Raw genomic sequence first — 20,692 nt, 5'->3', positions numbered from 1 at the left:
ATTTTTTGTCTTTATGAATTTGATTATTCTAGGTGACTTCCTTATGTAAGTGGAGACATACATTATTGATCGTTTTGTCTGGCCTATTGCACTTAACATAGTATTTTCAAGATTTACCCATATTGTAGCATTTATCAGAATTTCATTTTTTAAAAAATTATTAACATACAGTGTATTATTTGCCCCAGGGTCACAGGTCTGTGAATCATCAGGCTTACATATTTCATAGCACTCACCATAGCACATACCCTCCCCAGAATTTCAGTCTTTTTTTAGGCTAGTTAATTAATAGGTTTTTTGCAACTGTGTTCAAGCAGGATATTGGTTTGGAATTATCAAAGACTATACTTTCAGGGATCATTTCTATAGTTTGGTTTGGAATTATCTTGTGATTTCTTTGTTTGGTTTTCTCTCAGGTTAGTGCCAGCTTTATCAAATGAGTTGGAAAATGTTTTGTACTCTTCTGTTTTCTGGAAGAGTTGGTATAGTGTTAGATGAGTTATTCCATAAATATTTGGTAGAAATTGCCTTTGAAGACATTTGGGCCTGGCGTCTTCTTTTGTGAGGAGACTCTAAACTGGAAATTCAATTTCTGTAGTAGGTATGGGGCTATTCAGGTTGTCTATTTTTCTTGCGTGAGCTCTGGTAATTTGTACCTTTCAGTGATTTTGGAAATGTGTTGTTTAATATTTGGGAATTTTCCAGAAATCTTTCTGTTAATTGATTTCTAGTTTAATTCCACTGTGATCAGAGACCATCCTTTGGGGATTATTTAAATTGTTTTGCAATTTGAAGTTTCTTTCAAGATCTGTTGTATCGCCTTAGTTAAAGTGCACTAAAAAGACTGTGGATTTTGCTGATGTTGAATGGAGTGTTCTACAAATATTAATGACTCAAGTTGATTGGTAGTGTTGTTCAGATTTTCTATATCCTCACTATGTGTCTACTTGTTCTATTGATTACTGAGAGAGGAATGTTGGTCTCCAATTATAATGGTGCCTTTTCTGTTTCTCCTTTGAGTTGTCACTTTTTCTTACATATATTTTGAAACTCTGTTGTTGGGTACATGCACAGTTAGGATTGTTATGTGTTATTTTATTGTTGTTGTTTGCAATATTTTCTTTTATCATTATGTAATACTTGTGTTTATCCCTGGTAACAGTCCTTGTTCTAGGAGTCTCTGAATTTTAATTAGGGTCTCTAGATAATTTACAGTTACTGTAATTACTGAGATGTTGAATTTGAATCTGCCATATTGCTACTTTATTCTTCCTGTATGCCCCATCTGTTCTCAAATTCCTTTCTTTTTCTTGATTTTTTGGGTTAAATTAGGTATTTTTCTTGTGATTCCATTTTATGTCCCATTTTATCTTTGCTAATTTACCTCTTTTTAAGCCATTTTTATTTAGCATTTGCTGTAGGGTTTAAAGAGTATATCTTTAAATTATCACAGTCTACTTTCAAGGAATGTTATACCATACATTTATACTTCATTTTCTGCCCTCTTTTATGCACTGTTAGCATACATTTTTGCTTTTACGTAGTTGTAAACCGTATAATACATTGTAAGTGTTTTGGTTTAGAATCTTAGTTACCTTTTCAATTAGCAATAATCGCATCTCGGATAAACCTCATTGGCCACACAATACTGCCACTGCGCAAAGCTCTTAGTTACCTTTTAAAGAGACTAAAGGTTAAAGATAGGAAGAAATTTTCCTCCAGTCTAATAATGAAAAAGTTGGAATAGTTTTTAAAGCCCCTATCTGGTATTTCCAAAATCTGAGTCATCTATCACTCTGTTTCTGTTGATTAATTTAGCTCTTGCAGTAAGGTTTTTTTTGGCCCTCTTTTGTATGTGTGTTATAATTTTAATGCCAGACATTTTGTATAAAAGAACAGTAGAGATTGAAGTAAATAGTATTTATACCTGAAAATGGGCACATTTCTTTTTGATGGGCCATTTGTCTATGGGATTGAGTTGTCAGGAGCTGAGCTGGGTTTGAGTTCTAATGTTGCAATGATTATGTTCATTGTATCTCAGGGGAAGAAAGATACTGAACCTTTAAGAAAAATCTTGGTCTTTAGAAAGGGGAAATGATTCTTAATATTGCATGATGGTAATAGGGTTTGTCTTATGGCCAGACCTATTTGAGTCATGTGTGAATCCTATGAGAATAGGGTAGGTGTAAGTTTTTATGAAAACAATGAAACAGTTGTCTTTTAAAGTATAATTTAATTAGAATCTTGTTAAGTCATTAGCAGTGCTACCTATGCATATCTCTTATAGGGTATATGTCATAGTAAGGGAGCAAAATATTTTTCCTTGTTTCAGAAAAGGCAAAACTTGAAGCTTTGGCATCTCATGGAGTGTTAGTGTTTCCGCAGAGGAAGGGGGGAGGTGATCTGTTCCTAGTGGAGGCAGCATTACTCAGCAGTACTTACTGGGAATGAGCTTCTAATGAAGCCATGTAAAAGAGTAAAGTGGTGTTTCTTTACTTAGATATGTACTGGAATCACCTGGTATCCTTAGAACAATACCTGTGCCTTGGTCTTGCCCTCAGTGATTCAGATGGAGCTGGTTTGAAATGTGTCTTGGATGTAAGTCTGTCATTTGATTCTGATGTGCAGCCAAGGCTGAGGATCACTCCCCTGAAGGCTTGTGGAAATCCTTGTAGGCTGTTGGAGACTCTGTAAGGTCTGGAAGATTTGTATTAGCAGATGGAGGAAATATCAAGTGATATTTAAATTATTATTATTGCTGTGATATACAGTAAAAGCAATTACTTTATTATTTACTAAGAAACATAAAGGATAACTCAATAATTAAAAGTGATTCTGTATTCCTGAAGAGAAAAATAAGTACTTTAAAGTTGACAGTTCTTTCCAAATCAAATAAAAATTACATAATGCCATTTCAGTTGAATCTTATTAGAGATTTTAAAAACCAGTAGTGTCACCCACCACCCAGATGTTGGTTTCTGAAACTATTCTCCAGTAAAAGGATCCAAGCAAGCCTCTTTAGAAGCATAGATAATGTAGGTTTGGGGGCAGGAAATATACAAGATGAAGCTGGAATACTTCATAATACCAGAAAGTAAGGAAGTATTAAAAAAAAAAAAAAAGTGGATCATGCCAACGCAGCACAGGAGCCAACCTGGAAAAAAGATCCCTGGCCAAAACTGGAGCCATTTGAGCAACAAAGTAAATTCTGTGTTGGATTTTAACTTTAAGTATAAAATAAAAATACATGAGTATATACTCATATAAATAGTAATTGAATAAATAAGTGAGGGAGAAGAGACGCGTCTCCATACAGAATTCCAAGTAATTTATTTAGACACCATTTTAGACACTTTTTCCTCAGAGAGGTAGAGCTTACTCCCCCCAACCCCACCGTGAGTGTGGGCTGCACTTAGTGTGGTGCTTCCAAATTGCAGCTTATAGAAACACAGGCTGGAGGTGTGAGAGTAACTTTACAGTGAGGAAACCTTAAAAAATAGCCCACCAGTTGATCCTCAAGGTTAACTTTATCAGTCATAAGTCATGTTGATAGCTGGTACCCTTGGTACGATGTAATGAGATCTTCCTCCCAGTAACTCACAACTAAGAGAAAAAAAATCAGACAAACCCATAATAAGTGGCATTCTGCAAAATACCTGACCAATACTTATCAAAACTTTCGAGGTCATCAAACACAAGGCAGATCTGAGAAACTTAACATACCAGAGGAGGATTAGTAAACATAACTAAATGTGATACAAATAAATAAATATTGGCATTGCAAGAAAAACTGTAGCATGGAAAATTCACAAAAGAAATGCAAATGGTAATAAAAATACAAATATGTATTCAACTTAACCAGTAATCAAATGCAAATTTAAATAACAAAAGCCAATGTTTGCCAGTCAATAGAGCGAAGATTTTTGTTCTTTTGTTGTTAGTGTTGTTGTTAATACCTAATTTGGGGTTGGGGTTGGTAGAGGCCTGTCTGGGAACTGAAGAGTGATACAAACTCTGGAGGACAGTTTGCTCAGTGCTTATCAAAAATCTTTAAAATGTGCAAACTCTGACTTGGCATTTTCTCTTCTGAGGATTTATACTGATTAAAGGAAGACCTGTGGGAAATTAGCAAAGAATGTTCATGGCATTATTGATGAGAACGAACTATTGGATGCGGTGTGATAAATAACTGAGTATTGTGATACTGATGTAGGATGGTATTCTAAAAATGTTATAAACTAAATTTATTAAGTTCAAAAAGTTAACCAGCATGTACAGCATGATCCCTCCCCCTGCTTTTTTTGGAAAAGGAAGAATATGTGGCATAGAAGAAGACTTGATATATGTATGTAAAGCATTCATTATGATCATTATGATCATTTCTGGGTATTTGAATTGTGGATGATTTTTATTTTTTCCTATATGCATTTATTTGTTCTTCTTATCTACTTCTCATTCTTTAAATCTATTTCCCTTTGAAGTGTGAGTCAGTGTAAGTCCTCTGAGAAACAAATTGGTAATATTAATCAAACTCCTTAAAACAGGTGATGTTCTTTCACTCACTAAAAACCCTTCTTGGACTTTGTCATTAGAAAAGAAGAAGAGAGGGGCATCTGGGTGGCATTATCGGTTAAGCATCTGACTCTTGATTTCAGCCTGGGTCATGATCTCAGTCATGGGATTGAGCCCCACATTGGGCTCTGCACTCAGACAAGAGTCTGCTTGTCCCTCTGCCTCTTCCCCTTCCCTCTGCTCTCTTTCTCTCTCTCTCAAATAAATAAATCAATAAAATCTTTTTTTTTTAAAGTACGATTTGAGTGTAGATTTGTTTACTACATAATTTTTTTACATAATCATTTATAATGGCAAAATATGGAGACTTGCAAATATCCATTTATAGGGAAATAAAATATGGCACATGTACAGTGAGATATTGTACATTTCTGATTGTGTTTAGAGAGTATTTGTTGAGGTCTGATATCCGGTGTTCCTTTTTAGACTTCTGCTCAGAATGGCATCCAGGATCCTGATTCACTCCCAGGTTCTTTGTGGTAGCCTCAAATAAGAAAATAAGAAATGAGTTCCTTCTACTATTTTATGTTAATAAAAAAAGTTAGTAAATTACTTTTTTTTCCCCTAAAGCCATTCTCTCATGTATATTTTATTTGACTTCCTCAGTTTCTATTTTTTTTGCTTTACTTTTAAGGTTATGAGTGTTAAGTGAGCCTTTTCACAGTTCTGTGCTGACCAAAATGTTCTCCTTGCTTTTACCTTGCTGACACATCCCTGTCTTCCAGGTTACAACTTGAATATCACTCCCTTCAGAGAGATCTTCCTAGAGCACCTTGTATAAAGGGCTCACATGGAATACCCCTTCCCAGCTCTTTGAGCCACTAGTTTCTTTCCTGGCAGTGGACACAGTTGGTATTTTTGTATTTGTTTGCTTGTTTTTAGTGTTTCCTCCATTAGACTATAACTTCCTGAGGCTAGGGATTATATTTCTTTCTTCCCCTACTTAAGGTTGACATGTTGTAAATAGTTAGTAAATATGTGTAGATGGAGTGAACTAGCTTAATTTTGCAGCTTTGATAGATCTCATTAAGAATTTATCATGTAATTGTTGTTATAATTTAGATTGTCCAAAATTATTCATTGATCTTAGCTATACTAGTCTTGAGATTTTAATGTATTTTATGTAAGAATATACAGGTAGGAGGTTATGTTAGACTCAAGAAGTAAGAGGAGCTCTTACTACTAATGGATGCAGAGGAGTTAGTTGGATTAAGGAGGTAAAGAAGAGGGGTGTCTGGGTGGTTCAGTGGGCTAAAGCCTCTGCCTTTGGCTAGGGTCATGATCCCAGAGTCCTGGGATTGAGCCCTGCATCGGGCTCGCAGCTCAGCAGGGAGCCTGCTTCCCTTCCTCTCTCTGCCTGTCTCTCTGTCTACTTGTAATCTCTGTCTGTCAAATAAATAAATAAAATCTAAAAAAAAAAAAAAAAAGGTAAAGAAGAAAAAAGGAATTTTGGACAAACTGTTAAATGTGCTTTTTTAAAAAGTTGACTATTTTGTCAGCAGTTTTAAGTTCATAGTAAAATTAAGTGGAAAGTACAGATTTCCCACATACCCTCTGTTCCTACTCACATATAAGTTTTTGTTTTGCTTTTTCAGTTTTTTTTTTTATTGTGGTAAAATATACTTGACATAAAACATCATCCTAGTCATTTTTAAGTATACCATTCAGTGATACAGAACACATTCATAGTGCTGTACAATCATCATACCATCCATCTCTATAATTTTTCATCTTGTAAAACTGGAGCTCTATCTATTAAATAGTAATTCCTATTCTCCACTCCCAGCCCCTGACAACCACCATTCTTTTTTATGTCTCTGTGATTTTGGCTACTCTCAGTAGTCATATAAGTAAAATCATACAGTATTTGTCTCTTTGTGATGTAGCACCCTGTCTTTAAGTTTCATCTATATTATAGCATTTCTCAGAATTTTCTTCCTTTTTAAGGTTGAGTAATATTCCATTGTATGTATTTACTACATTTTGCTTGTCATTTACCATTAGTGGTCAGATGGGTTGCTTCTGTTCAGCTGTTGCCAATAATGCTGCTATGAATATGTAAGGACAAATATCTCTCCCCATAAGACCCTGCTTTCAGTTCTTTTGGTTACATATCTCTAAGTGGAGCTTATCCAGCAGAATCATATGGCAGTTGTGTTTTTAATTTTCTGAGGAGTCAGCATTCTGATTTCCATAGTACCTCTGCCATTTTACATTGCATCAGCAGTTCACAAAGATGACAGTTTCTCCACATTTTCATCAACACTTTTTTTCTGTTGTTTTGGTATTAGCCATCTTAATGGTTATGAGGTGATATCATTATAATTTTAATTTGCATTTCCCTAAAGATTAGTGATGTTGAAATCCTTTCCTGTGCATATTGGCCATTTATATATTTTCTTTGGACAAATGTCTGTTCAAGTCCTTTGCCCATTTTTAAATTATACTGTTTGGATTTTTGTTGTGGTTGACTTTTAGGTAGAAAATAAGGTTTGATACTTTCTAAGGTAGAGGGTGAGGGGCCAGATTGAGGAAAATTTAGACTACTGTTTTAAATAGTTTGCTGTTATTATCTAGACCAGAGAACGTATTTTTTTTTTAAAAAAGATTTTATTTGAAGAAGAGAAACGGCGAGAGCAGGAGGGAGGGGCAGAGGGTGAGGGAGGAGCAGACTCCCCACTGAGCAGGGAGCCCTTTGCAGGACTCCATCCCAGGACCTGGGATCACGACCTGAGCTGAAGGCAGAGGCTTAACTACTGAGCCATTCAGGCGGCCGAGCCACCTAGACCAGAAATGTTTAATAGAACTTTCTCTGATGATAGAAATGTTTTGTATCTGTAAGCCATTAGCCATATGTGGCTGTTGCAGACTTAACGTGTGTCTAACACAACTGGAAAATCAAGTTCTTAGTTTCATTTAACTTGAATCAGTTTAAACTTAAATAGCCATATGTGGATTAAGGCTACCACTATTTTTGATAGGGTAGTCAGGAGATCATCAGAAGTTGTATTTCTTTATTTTTTTTTTAATATTTTATTTATTTATTTGAGAGAGAGAACATGAGCAGGGAAAGGGACAGAGGGAGAAGCAGACTCCCCACTGAGTAGTGAGCCCAGTGCAGGACTGATCCCAGGACCCCAGGATCACGAACTGAGCCAAAGGCAGATGCTTAACCGACTGAGCCACCCAGGTGCTCCAGAAGTTGTTTTTCTTACTTATTTTGTTTTTATAGTAGGGTAATGATGCATATTTTGGGGGAGGAAAAAAACTGGAAACAAAGTGGGCATTTGGATGGTAAAGAAACAGTGGGAATAGAAAGTCACTTTCTATTCTGGATGAATATGCCTTTAACAAGAATGGGAAACATAGGAGGATGAGTTGGTTTGGGAAGGTAGACATGGAGCTCAGTACTGCAGAAATTGACTTGAGATTTTGGAACTTAGAGGCAGAAATGTCCAGTGGGCAATTGTAAATTAGAGTGCAGTGCAGAACAGAGAAGACAAGGGCTAGAAGTATAAATTTTCATAGTCATCTATATATAGTGGTGATAAAGCCATGGAAATAGGTAATACCCCTCAAAGAGGAAATGTAAGTCTTGAATAAAGGAGCATCAAGGATAGATCCTTGAAAAATTTCTGTATTTAAAGGTGGGAAGAAGAACAGGAGCAATGAAAGTGAGGTTACTTTTTACTGCATGATATATTTAAGAAATTATCACTTATCCATGCAAGTGGTAGCAGGGACCTTTTGCTTTAGATGTAGTTTTCATCAGGATGATTAGACATTTTATTTCAAAATGTGAGTAAGTATAGGAAACCAGCATGGGTAATTTCCATTCCCTCACAACATGGATCTGACAGATACTGACTTTAGCAGAATGGGCAAGTAAAAACTATGGTTAGGCTATCATAATATCATTTCTGCCTGTAGATTCAGAAAGGTACCTGTAAGATGTGGTTACCAATAACCATCACAAACTCCAGTCTGAATAATTTAGCTTATAAACCTGGGGGAATTAATGCCTAGCCCCCTTTGGCGTTTTCTAGATAACCAAGTAAGATTAAGGAGAAATTGTTTGAGAGGACATACACAAGATGTATTTTGTTATGCCAGTAGGAACACTCATAATTCCCTCAAAGTGTGTGATGCAGTTGGAAAGGAACACAGAAGCTAGGGATTATGCTGCTTGGCCAGAATGGCTTGAAAGTAGATAGAAAGGCTGTGTAAGTGAAGAATTTGGGACTGGAGAAGGGACACTGGCAGGGAGGGCAGACATGGAGAAAGAAACATGGAAGAATAGGGATAGGCTTAAAGTCAGATCTATGGAGTAGACAGTACTGAGCTCTGTGGAACAGGTCAGTTTCCTCCCTAGCTCAGTGCCTGATAAGTGCTCAATGAGTATTTGTTGAAGAAAGAATGTGTAATGGTTAGGGAAAAGAAATATTGCTCCTGTAGGAACCATTCCTGATGAAATCTTGCTTTGGTCCCACCTTATCTTACCCATTACTTGATCTCAGCCATCACATGTTTTCTGACCTTGGGTTGCTGTTACATTTTTTTCTTAGAACACATATTGAATATGTGAATATTGCAGGTAATTTATATTTGAAGTTTTTTTTTTTTTTAAGATTTTATTTATTTGACAGAGATCACAAGTAGGCAGAGAGGCGGGCAGAGAGAGGGAAGCAGGCTCCCTGCTTAGCAGAGAGCCAGATGCAGGGCTTGATCCCAGGACCCTGCCATCATGACCTGAGCTGAAGGCAGAGGTTTAACCCACTGAGCCACCCATTCGCCCTATATTTGAACTTTTAATCATTGTCCAGCTCTGGCAGTGGGACAGGGGGAGGGACTGATACTCTGCTGTTTATAAGTATATGAGTATATCTGAGTATTGATAAGTTTATTTTCCTTTTGTTTTAAGACTATACCGGAGGGGTGCCTGGGTGGCTCAGTTGGTTGAGTGGTTGAGTGTCTGCCTTCTGCTCAGGTCATGATCCCTGTGGGAGGAGTCCCACATTGGGCTCCCTGCTGAGTGGGGAGCCTGCTTCTCCCCCTGACTTTGCCCCTCTCCCACCTTGTGCTCATGCTCTCTCTCTGTCAAATAAATAAAAAATAAAATCTTTAAAAATGAAAAAAGGCTACACTAGAATAGTTGTGACCATATCTATCTAGTTCCTGAATATTCTGGCCTTGGGTGACATATGCAGCCACTTCTGGCTGTTGAGACAGGTTAGAGGTGTGCACATATTTTCTGTGTGTGGTTTATGGTAAGGTGACAAGAATGGTGAGAAGCAGAGGAATTTAAAGTTATTTCTACATATATAAAACTGATGGGATGCCATATGATTTCTAAAATTCATTTTTTATTCAAAAGCCTTGAAATCTGATAGTCCACAAAAACTTAGTGTATAGAATTTTAAGTCAAATACAGTCACATCTGATAGTGAAAACAGATTTTAGAATTTGAAAAGATAGAATCTGAAAAATACAGTCATATAGGTTTTTCAATTTTAAGCTATTATATAATTATAACCCAAGTTAATTAAATCCTTATGCATGTAAATGAAATAGGTAGTACATAGTCTGTTTGCAAAGGAAAGTTTGTTTAGGAAAAAATTCTCATCTGTTTTGCTCACATATACATACTTGAATATTTAATAGGCGTTGTTTTAGACGCTGAGGATACAACACTGAAGAAAGCACAAAATCTTTGCCCTTCTGAAGCTTTTGTCAAGACATACTTTCAGAGGGGACTATTTCAGATTAGGTGGTAACTAATCAAAAAAGGAAAGCGATATCTTTGTCTAGGAGAGTTGTACGTTCAGGGAACTAAAATATAAACAAATTAATTCACTGAAGACAAGGATTTTTGTTTGGCTTTTATCTGATGTGTTCACTACTATATCCTCAGAGCCCTAAATAGTGCTTGGCTCATAATAGGCATTCAGTAAATATATGTCACTGATCAAAGTGTTTATTGTTTTGAATTTGTATATCATACTCATGTACTTTAGTAAATGATTTCTACATCTAGCTAGTTGACAGTTTTATCTCAGTTACCTTATTTTTATGTTTGTTACCTACTTTTGGTTTCTCCTTGTACCCACATGTCAGGATGTAGGAAAAGCTTATTAATATTAATAATTAGTCATATGGTGATCTGAGATTATAAAAGATAGATTTGGAAAGGAACTTTAGAGGTCATCTTTTGTTTAGCCTCCTGCCTAGGAAAAACTGAGTAAGATGATTAGGTATGTATTTTTAATTAATCATTTAAAAAACTAGGACAACATGATGGGGTTCTCTTGAGAAAATGGAGAAAGGTACTTAACCCTAGATATAAAGATACTAACCTGAAAAACTTAGAACTTCTAACCGTGTGGGAAAGTGAAAAAAATTGAGCCCAACTAAGCTGCTCTTTGTTGATATCAGAAACGGGCCTGTCATTCATGTTGGCATTGAAACATAGCCTCCTATCTCAGGGGGCAGGACTTTTTTTTTTTTTCCCCTCCCAGAGGAGCTAGACAGTTACTACAGGTTGAAAAGCCCCGACCAGTTTTTCAAGAGTTTCTCCCCTTTTTTATTTTTTTCTCTTCCTTTTTTTTTTCCCCCTGAAACTTATGGAGCTTTTGCTCCGCTTTCAGGATGCATTAAGTCTCCTGCTTTGTGACTGCTTTGGAGCCAGCAAATACCCTGACATGTACAATTCGAATTATGCAGATTTCATGAGTAAGTTTAATCTTATTTTTTTAGCTAGTTAAAATTCAAGTGATGTTTACAATGTTAATTTGGAGTTAGCCATTTTATCTTTTTACCGCTTTTATCTTAAGCATATTTTTAAAACCTTTAATTTAATAAGAAAGTAAGATTCTACACATTAAAAAGCCCCTTTGTCTCTTGACTTACACTTCTAGTTTCTTTTGAATGATCTTTGTTGCATTAGACAGAATTCGTATGTCTTTTGAAAGCCAGTTACTTAAACAGTTTTCTTGAGCATCTTTTTAGTTTTATTGAGAAGTATTTTAAATTGAGCTTTTCTGAGCTCGATTACTTATGTCTGACACAGTCTCAAGTTTCCACTGAATGGTAACAAAGACTGTAGAGTGTTGTTGGTACTGCAGTGAGAGGCATGCTTCTTTAGACCAGGTAAGAGAGATCATTTTGTTTCTTACTGCTGGGTGAGTTTTTACCGTGTTTATTTTATATTCTTCCAGCAGCAGCAATATTAAGTTGATAAATAGCCAAGAGCACGCTGAATTCAAGACGTCCTTGCTTATTGCAGACAAGCAAGGAAAACTACAGGGTATGGGGGTTGGGTTGGGCGAGGGGGGAGGGGTAGAGTAAGCTTACTTTATCACTCAGTAACTTATATAAATCAATTAAAATGTGAAAGTAATTCTAGAGCTCAGCTTTCCTCTTTCAAGAACTAGGAAAGCAGTTGAGGAAATGAATAATTTTGAAGATACTTCATAGTTATTACTTGTGAATGCAATTCAAATGATAGTTTTTACTTTCATTTCTTTCCAGTAGTTAATAAAATAAGCTTTGCCCTTAACTATACATTTTTTTTTATATGTGAAAACTTTCAAATTGTCAACAGCAAAATATGCTTCCTCAGGATCTTTGAAGTAAACCTGACACTTAAAAAGATATTTCAGCTTTTATAGCTGTTTCACTCCTTTTTTTTCCTAGTACATTCTTCTTAAAAGTATTTGGGCTTTGAAAATGTCAGCTGTATTCTAATGAAGCTCGGGCATTGTTTGCTCATAAAGGGGCCGGTGCATTCCACTGCTTTATGGTTTATTATGAGGCACAGTGTGAGAGTGTGGGTGGCACCATTTGGTGTCTGCCTCTTGGGGTAGTGACTGCCATTATGTTAGTGTTGGATTGGCAAAGAAAATATACCATGCAAGATCCTATATGAATCTGGAACCTTTGAAGAAAATCTTAACCCTAAATAATAGTGAGTGAGCCTGGAATATGTGACAACTTGATTGAGTTGATCACTTCAAATATACTCTGGAAAGTCTGCATTTCAGTTACAATTAATATTCTAGCAGGCACAGCTCTTGTTTTTGGATGTATTTAAGAGTTACCCATTCTTTGAATTTTAATAAGGAAGTGAATATTTCTACAATGTTATGACATTTTAAGTAGATACAGTAACATTTTAAATAATACATTTACTTAAAAAGGAGTTTTAAGGAACTTAGTGTGGGTGGGGAGGGGGAGTGAGAGAGGAGGTCAGGCAGAGAGCCTTTCTTTCAGTTAGGAAAGCCCTGATGAAGAAAAAAGCAACAGATGTTTCTTCTGTTACAATTGAGGTTGTTTTATTCGAAATTCACAGTAGCTGGAATGGGTAGGGGAGGTCATAAATCTGACTTAATCGGGGAATAAATAAAACTTAGTCATTTAAAATTTTTTCTTTTATACTTAGAATTTGAGAATCAGTAGAGTAACATACCTTTTGGAAAGACTTTAAAAAAAAATCTTAAAAAATTAATATAATTATGGAAATGTGAGAAAGTTAATTTTAGTGCATGTAAGTTATGGAAAAAATGATCATTAAATCCTACAGAATACTTGGAAAAAAGCCTACCCATTATAAAATATATAAGGAATACTTACGTTGCAAAAGTTTGTAATTGCACAATAGATACAAGGCTCAAAATGAAATTGCATTATGAAACATTATTTGCATATAGTGTGAGAGATCCTTTTATCTTCAGTGAGAAGCATAGGACTTCTTCCAAAAAGATCTTTGAGTAAGAAATGGAAGAGAAATATTTTTAGTTTAATTGAAATGAACCTCTTGAAAGATAGTAAACTTGGATTGATTGCTAATGGACAGAGAAGAATGTTTATTTGCGGAAAAAAAGTAGCAAAGGAAGAGCTTGGAGGCAATACACATGTTAATGAAAGCAGTCAAATTTTGAAAAATAGTTTTTAAATTTGTGGAATTCATAACAAGTAAAAACTTTTCCTTTTACAAGTAACAAAGAGAAGTTCTATGCTGTTGAATAGTGTGCATTTATAAACATTACAACTTTGTGCATTTCTTAGTTTGATCTTGAAAAAACCAGTGCTAGCACCGAATCTTTCACGTATAAGGTACATAGTAAAAATTCACGATACCCTACACTGTAAAATTAGTAAGAATAGATGACAGCCAAAAAAATTCTGTAAACCATAGTTCAAAATTTGTGTAAGGAGCGAATATTAAATGGTTTTCTAAATGTTTAATTGGTCTAAAAAGATATCAACATTCAAGGAGATTATCAAAAATTTCTCTTGCTCTTAACTGGGATCTGGGGGCTTCCCAGAAAATTTTCTTTGCTTCACATAATGACAGAATTTAGAGATTTAGAGGCTTTTCAGATCACTGTTTTACTTAAGATTACATTAAGATTCTAAAATTGATCTTCATGCATTTTTCTTTTTTAAGGAATAGCAATAGGTAGTAGTTGAAGGGTTTTTTTTCTTTCTAAGGTAAGTAAAGTAACTTACATGGAGTTTAAAATGGATTTATAGGAGTACCTGGGTGGCTCAGTTGGTTAACTGTCTGACTCTTGATTTTGGCTCAGATCATGATCTCAGGGCTGTGAGATGGAGCCTAGCATCAGGCATAGAGCTTGCTAAAGATTTTCTCCTTCTCTCCCCACCTTCTCAAAAAAAAAAAAAAAAAAAAAAAGGATTTACAAACTATGGTCTGACTAAAGTAAAAATATTTATAATTTTTATCAAAGTATATGTAAGTTTGATGAAATAAACAGCCCTAAAAAAAAGTTGATGGCCCCACGTGTGATATATAACTATGACATAATCCTAGATTGTAGTTACCAAAAATATGTGTCACGATTATAAATGTAGGCATGACAGTTGGGTATATAATAGCATCAGCAACAACAATACAGAAATCTTTGAGACTGTTAATCCTTCAAATTAAGAGTAATACACTGAAAGACTTTCAGAGTAGGGTACCTATAGTTCTCCCATTGTATATATGAACTCAAAACTGAGGTCTGTGGGCATCTAAGCTTTGCCTATTCATTGTTTTCCAAGTTAGAATACCCAGAGAGTGACTAATGTAGACATTCCCTTTGCCTTATGTATATATGTGTACAACTAGAAACAACAGCAACCTAAAAATCTCTCATTTCTTAGGTGGAGGTCAGAGGGAAGATTGCCTGATGTCTATATTTTTCTGAAAAGAAAATCTTTTACATTGTTTAGGAGCAGATAAAATAATATGAGTATTGGGCTTTAAGTATATTGAGTTAACTCTTGCTAAAGGATCCTGTCATGTAATAACAAAATGTTCTTTCTACCAAGTTTCAAGCAACCAATTTATAAATGAACTTTGGGATCTTGACTCTAAAGCTGGAGACCATCCATAGGAGCTTGGTTTTTGGCACTTTGCTCACTTATGGTACAAAGTTTGTCACTCTCTTGGCAATTTCTCTGACAAAAATGAAGAGACCTACTTACTATGTGCCAAGTAGACCCAGGGAACTTAGGTATAGAAGTTTGCAAAATCTTATCTTTTTTTTTTAAAAAAATCTTCTAATGGATTAGGTTTTTTTGTTTTGTTTTGTTTTGTTCTTTTATAAACATATAATGTATTTTTATCCCCAGGGCTACAGGTCTGTGAATTGCCAGGTTTACACACTTCACAGCACTCATGGTAGCACATACCCTCCCCAATGTCCATAACCCCACCCCCCTCTCCCAAACCCCCTCTCCCCAGCAACCCTCAGTTTGTTTTGTGAGATTAAGAGTCATTTATGGTTTATCTCCCTCTCAGTCCCATCTTGTTTCATGCATTTTAATCCTACCCCCTTAATCCCCCATGTTGCATCTCCACTTCTTAATGGATTAGGTTTTAATTCAAAGATTTTTGTTGCTGTTGATGTCTAACTTTAAGATTTCTTGCTCTTCAAAATATGATTTCGATGTAGCTTCAATAATAGCTTTCAAATGGAACATATTGTTGAAATAAGAATATTGATCATTACAATTTTGAGTATGGTATTATGGAATTCAGTGATCCCCTTTCTAATTTTCTAGGGAAAAGAAGTGCTTTGAAACTCTAATTCATGGGTAGTTTTTGGTCTTTTTGGGTTTAAGTGTCGTAAAGTTTTAAATTTAAGAATGCAACTTTTAAATTGTAGGTCTATCTGTAAGTCATTTGCCATCTTTTATAAATATTGGAAAAATATTTCTCCTGACTAAATTTTTTCTTAAAGAGTTTATTTACTTATTTGAGAGAGAGAGCCCACATATGAGAGAACACAAGCAGGGGGAGCAGCGAAGGGAGAAGGAGAAGCAGGCTCCCCGCTGATCAGGGAGCCCAATGTGGGACTCAATCCCAGGACCTTGGGATCATGACCTGAGCCAAAGGCAGACACTTAACTGTCTGAGCCATCCAGGCACTCCTTCACTATAAATTTTAAATGAATTATTTACTAACACAGTCAGGAACAGATTACCATGTTAGAAAGGTTGTGGGCTTCTTCATGAGGATGATTTCCAATTAAGTGCACTTGGATATTCTAATACTCATAAATTCTGATCTTTCTGGTTGCACCCAGCTGCCTTGATCTACTCTAGCCATTCAGCGGCTGTTGGTACAAGATAAAATGTGCTCCCATCCACTCACTGTTTTACTAGGCGTGCACACGGTGTCTGTGTGCCATCTGGTGGGTATACTGGCTGTGGTGATGGTGCTGGAAGTAGGGGTTGAATGGAGGCTAAATACTGAGAAGATGTAACATGTAAAAACAAGAGGCTGAAGAAATAAGGGTCACTCAGTCCATTCTTTTTAAAATTTTTTGGAAAGAGATTAAGTGTAATGGAAAGAGTCTACTTTACTCCATTACTTCCTTAACTTGAACCACGAGAAAAAGGGACCCTGAAGCAATCTTTCCCAGCCTTGACTGATCATAAGAATCATCTGAGGCACTTGTTAAAAATAAGCATTCCCACCTAGTTTTTGAGTCTTTGGATGTTGAGTGAAGCCAAGGAATGTGCATTTTGAATTAGAGTGACACTACATCCCTGCCCCACCCCCACCTCTTTACAGCTTAAGACCAGGCCCATTTGGGAAAAATTACTCTGAAGGATTGGAAGAGCCAAGTTGTCTGAGGCCATATGGTAAACTAATTCAAGTATTAATCAGAAGATATATTGTCCAAAAAATGGGAAATTCTAATTAAACAGGTAGAAGAGAAATGAGAAATTTATTTACAGGTTTCCTTTACTGAGCAAGATAATAGAAAAAGGACAAAATGACATGTTTTAACTAAAGATGAAGAAGCCAGTGTAAAAGTGATAGAATCAAACCTGTAGGTGAGACTTGTTTTTGAACAGACATTTTAAAAATATTGAAAGGAAAGGTCCTATAAAGAAAACCTAGTGAGAATGGATTAAATTATTTCTAAGATCTTTTAGCTTTGAGGTTTGATGAACTAAATGAAAACAACTATAATATCCCAGATGCCAGACCTTGAATTAAGGAGTTCATTTAAGAAATTAAGAGACACTGTTTAAATTCTGGCATACAGGAAGATGAAGAAAGAAAATTTTTTTCTCCTTTCAAAGTGAAGAATCCAGGGCATTTAGGGTTTTAGATACCAAAGAAACAAGGAGCTAGTTAATTGCTTTAAAAGGTGTCCTCCATGTAAAATGCTTATCAAAGCCAAGAGAACAGATTTGATCCTTCAGGGAAAGTATGTAGGAAAAACTGACAGGACGGATTTATTGACCCTTAGGGCTAAGAGCTTGTTTCTTGTGGCCATTTCAAGGATCTTGATTTGGTTCATGGAAAGCCTTTCTTTGGTTCTTGGAAAGATCCTGGTTAGGTGGTCCATTTGGGGGATCCTAGAAGTCCTGTGTTCTGACAGCTGCAAAAACAGCTAAGCTTTTCTTCCATGCCTATGATATATAGGTATTTGCATTTCAGATCTTCTGTCCTTACCTATGTACTACAGACTGCTTGAATTCCCTTGTAGAAGCAAATATGGAGGGGGAGGTTCTAGAGGCCACTTGAACCATTAAACTTAGGAGATATTAGAAACTTTTTTAAAAAAGATTTCATTTATTCATTTGAGAGAAAGAGAGCAAGGCAGCACAAGTGAGGGGTGGGTGCAGTGGGCAGAGGGAGAGGGAGAAGCAGGCTCCTCTCTGAGCAGGGAGCCTGGCTCAGGGCTCCATCCCAGCACCTGGAATCATGACCTGAGCCAAAGGCAGACCCTTAACCAACTGAGCCACCCAGGCACTCAATATTAGGAACTTTTATCTTCTGTTTCTCACATCTCCCATTTGTAGCGATGCTGTGGTTATGGTTATGTAGATATACTCTGTTTTACATGTCTTGGCATTTCCAGTTGGATATGTTGCCGTTTTTCAAATTATGTGTTATTAATGTGTTTTATTTATAAAGATAGTGCATTGAATTATTGGGCCTGACTTATTTGTCAAATAAAGGTGATAAATACTGTTTCTGTTCTAGTCCACTCTTCAGTGACATACATTGCTTTCTAGATGACTGGCTGAAATTAGAAATATAGTTTTAAGATGTAGAATCTTTTTTCCTTGCAAAATGAATTGACCTGTCCTAGAATTGATCTGTGACTTGACCTAATTAGTAGTTTATGTGAAACCAGTTGATAATCTTTTACAGCACTTATTAACAAATAGTTAAAAGGGTAATACAGAAAGAAAAAATGCGTGACACTCCTGTTCTGACTCTGCTTATTCTCTGGTGGAAATGTTAATCAGGAATGAAATAAAAGCATGTGACACTGTCATATAAATAGGCAGATGTGTGGAGCAGAATAGAACATCAGTAAATTGACCCAAATAAGTAAATGATCAAGGTAACATTTCAGGGCAGCATGGGGGAAAGGGAGCAGATTATTTATTAAAAATAGCCATCTGAGGGGCTAGGTGGCTCAGTCAGTTAAGCATCTGCCTTCAGCTGAGGTCATGATCCCAGGGTTCTGCGATTGAGCCCTGCATTGGGAACCCTGCTCAGTGGGGAGACTGCTTCTCCCTCTCCCACTTCCCCTGCTTGTGTTCAGTCTTTCTCTATGTCCCTCTCTGTCAAATAAATAATATCCTAAAAATAGCTAGCGGGGGCGGGGGAGAACCTGGATGGCTCAATCAGTTAAGCCTCTGCCTTTAACTCACCTCCTGATCTCTGGGTCCTGGGATGGAGCCCCATGTTCAGGAGTCTGCTTGCCCCCTTCCTCTGCCCCTTCCTGTGTGCTTGTGCATATGCTCACTCTCTCTTTTTCAAATAAATAAGATATATTTTTTAAAGATTTCATTCATTAAAAAAAAAAAAGATTTCATTCATTTATTTGACAGAGAGTGAGCACAAGCAGGGGGAGCAGCACAGGCAGAGGGAGAAGCAGACTCTCCACAGAGTGTGGAGCCCATGTGGCGCTTGATCCTAGGACCCTGGTATTGTGACCTGAGCTGGAGGCAGATGCATAACTGACTGAGCCACCTAGGTACCCCAATAAATAAAACATACTTTTTAAAAAGGAGCCATCTGAGGGAAAAATATTGTATGTTTTATTTCTCACATCAAATAAATTCCAGATGTCAAGGATGTTACACTTTAAATGAAGGCATTAATGTATTATAAGAAAACATGGCGGATGTTTAATACAATCTTAGTATATAAATAAGTTTTTAAAGAACAGTATAGCCAACTGGAAATACCAAACCCTTAAGGTAAGTAAAATGTAACATGTCTGTATATAACATACACCTCTAAGGAGGGAAATAAAGATAAATAAACTTTGTAGTTACTCAGACCTTCATTTTTATTTTTAAACATACTTACAGACCTTCTTGTATATGACACAAAAATCACACAGAAAAGGAATTAGTATAAAATTGACTACATTTTTGGGACATTTGGGTGGTTAAGTCAGTTAAGCATCTGACTCTTTTTTTTTTTTTTTTTAAATTTTTTTTTTTTTTTTTTTTTTTTCAGAGAGAGGGAGAGAGAGCGAGCACAGGCAGACAGAATGGCAGGCAGAGGCAGAGGGAGAAGCAGGTCCCTGCCAAGCAAGGAGCCCGATGTGGGACTCGATCCCAGGACGCTGGGATCATGACCTGAGCCGAAGGCAGCTGCCTAACCAACTGAGCCACCCAGGCGTCCCAAGCATCTGACTCTTGATGTCGGTTGTGGTCAGGGTCTCAGGCTTGTGGAATTGAGCCCTGCCCTCGGCTCTGTGCTGGGTGTGGAGCCTACTTAGGATTTTCTCTCTCCCTCTGCTCCTGTCCTCCCCACTCTCTCACTCTCTCTCTAAAAAAAAGAACAAAAAACAACCCTACTACATTCTTTAAAAATACACAAAGAAAATCATATATAAAAGTAAAAGGCAGATGTCAAATTGGGAAAAATATTTGCATCAGGCATAACAAAGAATATACTTATTTTTTCAATATTTAAAGAGAGTCTACTAGTTTAAAAAAATCACCAGCAGTCAACAGAAAGGTGGGTATATTTTCAGGAAAAATTTAGATGATTTTTAAATAAAACATGTCAGCCTTATTCATTATAATAAATTAGAACCAAAATGAAACAAGAATCGTTTTTAACCTAAAAGTTGACAAAATTCGATTAACACACTGAATGGTAAGGATACATAGAAATGGACATTTTTATACATTAAAAAAAAATTTTTTTTTTTAAGATTTTATTTTATTTGTCAGAGAGAGAGCAAGCGAGAGCGAGCACAGGCAGACACAGTGGAAGGCAGAGTCAGAGGGAGAAGCAGGCTTCCTGTGGAGCAAGGAGCCCGATGTGGGACTCGATCCCAGGACGCTGGGATCATGACCTGAGCCGAAGGCAGCTGCTTAACCAACTGAGCCACCCAGGCGTCCCTATTTTTTAAAAAATTTTTATACATTTCTCTATGAAGGGTGAATTGGTGCAGTCATTTGGTACAACCAGTATGTGTAAAAGACATGAATAATCATTATAGTAGTACTTGTAGTAATAAAGGATTTTATTATTATTTGTAATATTAAAAGCTTTTCCGTTACTAAGGGATTGATAAATAAACATGTAGATCCATAAAAAGTAATACTGTGTGGTTAA

The 20,692-nt window shown here is 36.3% G+C and overlaps 1 protein-coding gene across 41 annotated transcripts in view; it reads left to right on the top strand.

Moving 5' to 3' along the window:
* TFDP2 (transcription factor Dp-2) overlaps positions 1 to 20,692 on the top strand; it is a 178,476-nt gene that overhangs the window by 95,035 nt on the left and 62,749 nt on the right. For 5 of the 41 annotated variants that reach the window (XM_082712465.1, XM_082712460.1, XM_082712456.1 and 2 more), the window contains exon 1: positions 11,581 to 11,718. The exons of 20 other annotated variants lie outside the window; for them this stretch is intronic. Coding sequence is in view for 10 of the 21 variants with exons in the window: in XM_082712434.1 (XP_082568560.1) it covers positions 11,193 to 11,301 (109 nt within the window). In the remaining 11 variants the exon portion in view is untranslated. Of the gene's footprint in view, positions 1 to 11,051; positions 11,719 to 11,794; positions 11,876 to 12,398; positions 12,536 to 20,692 lie in introns of those variants that run through there. 16 more of the 41 variants (XM_082712434.1, XM_082712444.1, XM_082712433.1 and 13 more) reach the window with 11 other exon arrangements.

The sequence above is a fragment of the Mustela nivalis genome, assembly GCF_964662115.1.
Source record: "Mustela nivalis genome assembly, chromosome: 1".
Lineage (NCBI taxonomy): Eukaryota > Metazoa > Chordata > Mammalia > Carnivora > Mustelidae > Mustela > Mustela nivalis.
The sequence above is the reverse complement of the archived record's forward strand: the minus strand, read 5'-3'. Positions and strand labels throughout refer to the sequence as shown.